This window comes from Rhincodon typus, chromosome 4 (assembly GCF_021869965.1).
Source record: "Rhincodon typus isolate 14 chromosome 4, sRhiTyp1.1, whole genome shotgun sequence".
NCBI lineage: Eukaryota > Metazoa > Chordata > Chondrichthyes > Orectolobiformes > Rhincodontidae > Rhincodon > Rhincodon typus.
Window position 1 is genome coordinate 92,152,589 of NC_063335.1, and position 6,168 is coordinate 92,158,756.

A 6,168-nucleotide genomic window follows, 5' to 3' on the forward strand; every position below is an offset into this window, starting at 1 on the left:
AAGTTAAAGTCCCCCATAACAACTACCCTGTTACTTTCGCTCCTATCCAGAATCATCTTTGCAATCTTTTCCTCTACATCTCTGGAACTTTTCGGAGGCCTATAGAAAACTCCCAACAGGGTGACCTCTCCTTTCCTGGTTCTAGAGCAATTTGAACAGATGGATTTTCAGTTCAACATAAAGGGATGCGGAAGGAGGGAGAGCCAACACAATGGAGCATTTAAAGAATTTTAGAAAGAACATGAAATAAATAATTTACCATTACCCTCATTGCACTAGAGAAATATGTCTTAAAATAAGTTGTTCAGGAATTATTTGATTAAGAATAGTTCCATGTGGATGAACTGGTAAATTTTAAAATGTCAATCTGAATTACCCATTTGCAAGAGAATTGGGATTCCATTGAGGATGCGTGATGATCAATTGAACATGTCTCAAATATTCATTGCCTTTGTTCTCCAGGTCATGTTCTCCAAGAACAACAGCAAATCTTCCTGGTGTGCTGAAAGAAAAGTAAAGAACAATTCCTCTAAGGTTATTCCAAAGCATTTTACAGATAATTAAGGACTTTGGAAGTCTAGTTACTTTCGTAATGTAGAAAATGCAGCAGTCAAAATGTGTGTAGCAACCTGCTACAACCAGCAGTAAGACAAGGACCAGATAACCAGTTTAGTGAGATTGGTTGGGGGTAAGTATTGAAAAATCACACCAGAGATAATTACTCTGCTTTAATTTAAAATAATAAGATATATTACACCCATCTAAGGAGGCAGACAAAGTCTTGGTTTAATGTCTTCCTTGACAAAAGGAAATAAAATCCGCACTTGCAAGAGAATGTGGGGGAAACTCATTTCTTTGAAGTGGAAGAGGGAGGTAAATCTTCCGCTTGCCTCTTAGACACTGCCCTAAATCCAACCCAATTTCCTGAGTCCAGGTTCATTTTTCAAGCAAAATAGATGCCTAATGGGCATCAAAAAAAAATCCTCTCAAGAGAATACTTCCAATGCTGGAAAAGAGTGAGGCTTGTTGCAGGGGGATTTGTTGTTACATGCGCGAAGACAGGTCCTTTAAAACACTGAGAAGCCATAAAAACAAAACAAATAACCTGAATTTGTATGTTTTGACCAAAAACCGTGATGAAAAAAAGTCAATTACTTCATAATACGTATATATTAAGACATATGTCAAGTTATCGTCAATGTTACAATAAATAAAGTATCTGACAAGTTCCCGTAATTTGCTAGAATATTTCAGCTTCTATTTAAATAAACCAAGTTCAAAACTTTTCAATAAGCTTTTGGTCAAACTATCAAACTGGCAATACTGGTTCAAATGGAAATTAGATTTATTTCAGAAAATGACATTTTACAGTGAAGTTAATGAGTAATTTGAAACTCAAAACAATGAGCACAGTGAGCATTGAAGGAATATGACATTGGACCAATACTTTACAAAGCTTTCCACCATCAGATTTTCTTTGTGTCATTTTTGGTGATTGTAGATTAATTGATAATGAGTGAATGCTATAATTAGTCAACAATTTCTTTATCATTATATTACGTAACTATTAGGATAATAGAAGGCAATGTTGATAGTCATTTTGGTTAGCAATTCCTATATCTATCTAATATATTGCATAGGTTATAATTCTGATTTGTGTAAGTATAAAGGAATGTCTCCAATGTAAAAATGATTGCACAAACTGCTTGTTGCATATCTTGAAGCAATGTACTTACGTGATAATACAATGTGCAGCAGTCATGACCCAATTTGCAGAAATGAGGGTTCCACCACACATATGTTGGAAGAAGTCAGGGTCAAGTTCATAAGCAAACTGCAGAGAGGCCTAGAATCAGAAATATATGTTGTATTACTTTTTTTCAGGCATTAAAATTACTCTAAGGCTTCAAAACCTAAGGACATCTTGAACATACAAAGGTTCAAAACAATGCATTGAGCATCCTGTATGGAGACAGAGGTGTGTTTGTTCTCAGTAAGCACCAAAAATGTAACCCTGTAAGTTGATGTCAAAGACCTACAAGGACTGCTGATGTGAAGTATAGAAATAACATTCCAATGCAGTAGTGTTGGTTACTATAATAAATCAAGCATTATCACTGAGGTTAGAGGGATGCACTGCTTCCTTTCTAGTTCCATTCCTCCACTAGTCACATAAAATTTTATACTTAATCAGCATGATGATATTGCCAATTACTTTAGGTCTCAGACTGTATCTGGTTTGGTATTAAAAATAAATCACCCAGGACTCTTCAGTCAACAATGAATAATTATTTTATTATAAAATAAAACTTAACCAAACATGCAAAGATTAGTTAGAAAAAAGGATTTTGATGGTGAAAAGATAGACATATCTTATATTCTAGCATCTTAAAATTAACATGAGACACATATGGGTAGCAGACAAACTATGGCAAATGCCCTACAGAACACATCAATTAGCAAACACAACATGACAGATCTCATGGAATTCTCCCCAAATATTATCTACATGTGAGTCACCAAGTCTTACTAAAAGTTCACAAGAAGTTCCAATTGTAATCTTTTAATGATGTGGTATGGAAGCTCCTTCAATGGTTGCTCTGTCATAGACCGCCGCAGCAACTGTTCATGTACTGGTGATTCTTTTTTCGTTCCTGGGACTATGATCCCTGGAATCTGGATTCTGGAAACTGTACTCCAACACTTACTCATAGGCATTGCTGCATATGTTCACAAACAATGAACTTCAGTAAGCCAATTCTGCTGCTTTTTTTTTATTTTCCTGAGCTCTATTCTTTCTCAGTTGCATAAGGCAAATACTGCTTCTGCATTTCCAGCATGCTGGCTCACAACTGCACTGAACTTCATGACACATTGCTTCATCCAGACCTATGTACCTATTCTGATGTATCTTTGCTTTATCATTTTTATTTTCAAATCCAATATTGATAGGATGCTGAGCTGGGCTGAGAAGTGGCAGATGGAGTTTAACCCTGAAAAGTGTGAGGTGATTCATTTTGGAACGACAAACGTGAAAGCAGAATAAGGGTTAACGGAAAGACTCTTGGCAGTGTCTTGGCAGAGGAGCAGAGGGATCTTGGGGTTCATGTCCACAGTTCCCTGAAAGCTGCCACCCAGGTGGATAGAGTTGTTAAGAAGGCATATGGCATGTTAGCTTTCATTAATAGAGGGATTGAGTTCAAGAGCCGTGAAGTTATGCTCCAGCTATTCAAAACCCTGGTTCGGCCACATCTGGAGTATTGTGTCCAGTTCTGGCCGCCTCATTACAGGAAAGATGTGGAAGTGTTGGAAAAGGTGCAGAGGAGATCTACCCAGATGTTGCCTGGAATGGAGGGAAGGTCTTATGAGGAAAGGTTGAGAGAGCTAGGGCTTTTCTCTTTAGAATGACGAAGGATGAGAGGGGACTTGATAGAGGTGTACAAAATGATCTGAGGTATAGATAGGGTGGACAGCCAGAGACTTTTTCCTAGGGTGGAGGTAGCTATTACAAGGGGGCATAGTTTTAAAGTGAGTGGAGGTAGATATAGGGGTGATGGCAGAGGTAGGTTCTTTATTCTAAGAGAGTGGTAGGGGCGTGGAATGCATTGCCGGAGAGGGTAGTGGAGTCGGCCTCAGTAGGGGCATTTAAGTGGCAATTAGATGGGCATATGGATGATAATATAAGGTAGGGGTGGAGGTTAGATAGACCTTAGGTTTAGGGGAAAAGTTCGGCACAACATCATGGGCCAAAGGGCCTGTACTGTGCTGTACTGTTCTATGTTCAGCATTTCATGCAATGCATCAATCACTTTCTTCAAAGCCACCTGGAGGTTTCCTGTTTTTTACTTCTCATGGGCTTTCAACAATCCTTCAAGTTTATAATGGAAAACACGTTATTCTGATTGACATTCAACTTCAAATTATCTTCCTTAATAATTTTTTTCCATAATAGGTTTTGTTGTTTCATTGTTTGATTCACCCCAAATGAATAAATCTGCACTGTGGGTTTTTGCTCTCTTTAGCTGCTTTTAAAGTCTTCTAAACTTTAAGTTCTTCCCTTAAATTCCTGAGTAACTTCTCATTCTTATTCTCCAGGTTGCATCTGAATATAAGCCTTTCACTATTTCTTTTTACTATGAATCTCCAGTAGTTTGTCAGTCTTGGTTTTTAATTCTGCACTCAACCAACTTTTCTGATACGTCAATAATTTATTTTACTGCTCTAAGTTTTTCTCATGGTACTTCATAGAGACTTTTGAAACTTATCTTTATCAAGATTACACTGAAGATGTACCATTGTTGAATTCATTTCTATAAGTGTTATAACTCTGCTTTCTCTCCACAGATGCAACCGAGTTTTTCCAGGATTTCCCATTTTTGTTATTGCTAGAGCTAATTTGTCTACTCCCAGTTCTACTCTTCCCTCTGGCTTTCCCAATTCATTACGTGGATTGTTGACCACTGGTTTCAGAATTTCTTGTTTCTTAGCTTTTGATCTAAATCCTATCTTCAACTTTCCAGTCATACTTCTTCATTTATCAGTGGGTAATGCCTTTAAAATACTAAAGTTTATCCCACTCTGCTCAAAACTAGACATTTCACTTCTTCTCATTTTCCCCTAGTGCACAAGAAATCTGGCATTTTTAACTAACTATCTAACTAACTCTTGACTCCCCTGTTAGCTAAAATTTTATTTAACTCAGCCTTGAAGATATTTAATCACCAAACCTGGACTATTCTCTGGGGAAGAGAATTCCAAAGTCCAATTGACACTTAAAGAAATAAATCCTCCTCATCTCCTTCTTAAATGGGAGACCCCTTATTTTTAAATTGTGTCCCCTAGTTCTAGACATCCCCACAGGAGAAACATCCTCCCAGAATTAATATCCTGTCAGAATCATATATATCTCAAAAAGTTTAATTCACATTCTTCTAAACTCCAATGAGTGTACGCCAAGTTCCTGATCCTTTCATCATAAGAAAGAATGGTAATCAGATGAGTGAATCTTCTCTTAACTTCTTCCAATGCAGCTTATCCTCCCTTAAGTAATGGGACTGTATACTGTATTCCAGATGTGGTTTTACTAAGTCCTTATACAGCTATAGCAACAGTTCCCTACCTTTATGCTCCATTCCTGTAGCAATTAAGATTAACTCACCTTCTCAATCATTTGCTGTAACTGCATTCTTACTGTTTCTGGTTTGTGTACTAGGATATCACATCCCTTTGTACCACAGATTTGATACGTACGCTGCTTTAGATTCTTCCTGCCAAAGTGACCACGTTCCCACTTTCTCAGATTATATTCCATTTACCAAATATGTGCCCACACGCCTAATCCACTTCTATCCTTAACTTTATCTGTAATTTAAGGAATTGAAATCTGGTAGACTTAAAGTTCAAACTTGAAAGATGTAACAGTGTTCCCGTGTTCTGACTGTCTGGTAGTCTGCAGTCAGCGAGATCTCCTTACCTGCCATGGCCAGCTGTGTGGTTTGGCTTCCTGTCCAGCAATAACACGGCCGGTTAATGGGCTTGCAGCGATAGGCCCAACTACATAGCAAGACAAATGCAAAATAGGAAAGAAACAAAGAAAAGAATTAGCATTTGGTAAACAAAATTGACATTTTTTCAGCTAATGCATTCTAAGCTAATGAGAAGAAGCAAACAATTTCAAGTTCTGGCCAATGCTTACTGAAGAATAGAGTCAACAATATGTGCTGCAACATATTGAAATTGGAAATGAGCTCAATTGTCAACCACTTTCTTATAAATATGTACTTTTTGGCATGTCTCACTAGATAAACTCTCTTTCGTGTAAACATGATAATTTTTCAGAGGAAAATATTTTATTTGGAAACTATGCCAAACTGTTTGTGAAACTCTCCAGGTTAATTGAAAATCAGCAATTGAATAAATAACTTACCAGTCATGGTTTGCAGTATTGCCAACCTCTTGTCCACACTGCCAAAATCCTCCAGAACACCATATTACATGAGACAGAAAGGCACCAACATAACCCTATTCACAAAGGTAGCCAGTGGCAATTCAAAGGGCATCAGCAACACTGCAGAGAAGGCAGGAATGGAAGTAGAAATCAATGTAAGTAATAAGAATCAGCCTCATGAGTTGTCCTTTAAATGGCTATTTAAGGTTCATTCCTAACAT

General features: G+C 37.4%; 1 protein-coding gene across 1 annotated transcript in view; it reads right to left on the minus strand.

The window, feature by feature from the left end:
- Positions 1–5,770, minus strand: part of LOC109910696 (chymotrypsin-like elastase family member 2A) — a 21,883-nt gene extending 16,113 nt beyond the window's left edge. The window contains exons 1-4 of the mRNA XM_048596169.1: positions 5,696–5,770; positions 5,474–5,553; positions 1,737–1,846; positions 377–502 (exon numbers count right to left, since the gene is read on the minus strand). Coding sequence (XP_048452126.1) covers positions 377–502; positions 1,737–1,846; positions 5,474–5,553; positions 5,696–5,729 — 350 coding nt within the window. The 5' untranslated portion in view covers positions 5,730–5,770. The remainder of the gene's footprint in view (positions 1–376; positions 503–1,736; positions 1,847–5,473; positions 5,554–5,695) is intronic.
- Positions 5,771–6,168: the final 398 nt, after the last annotated feature.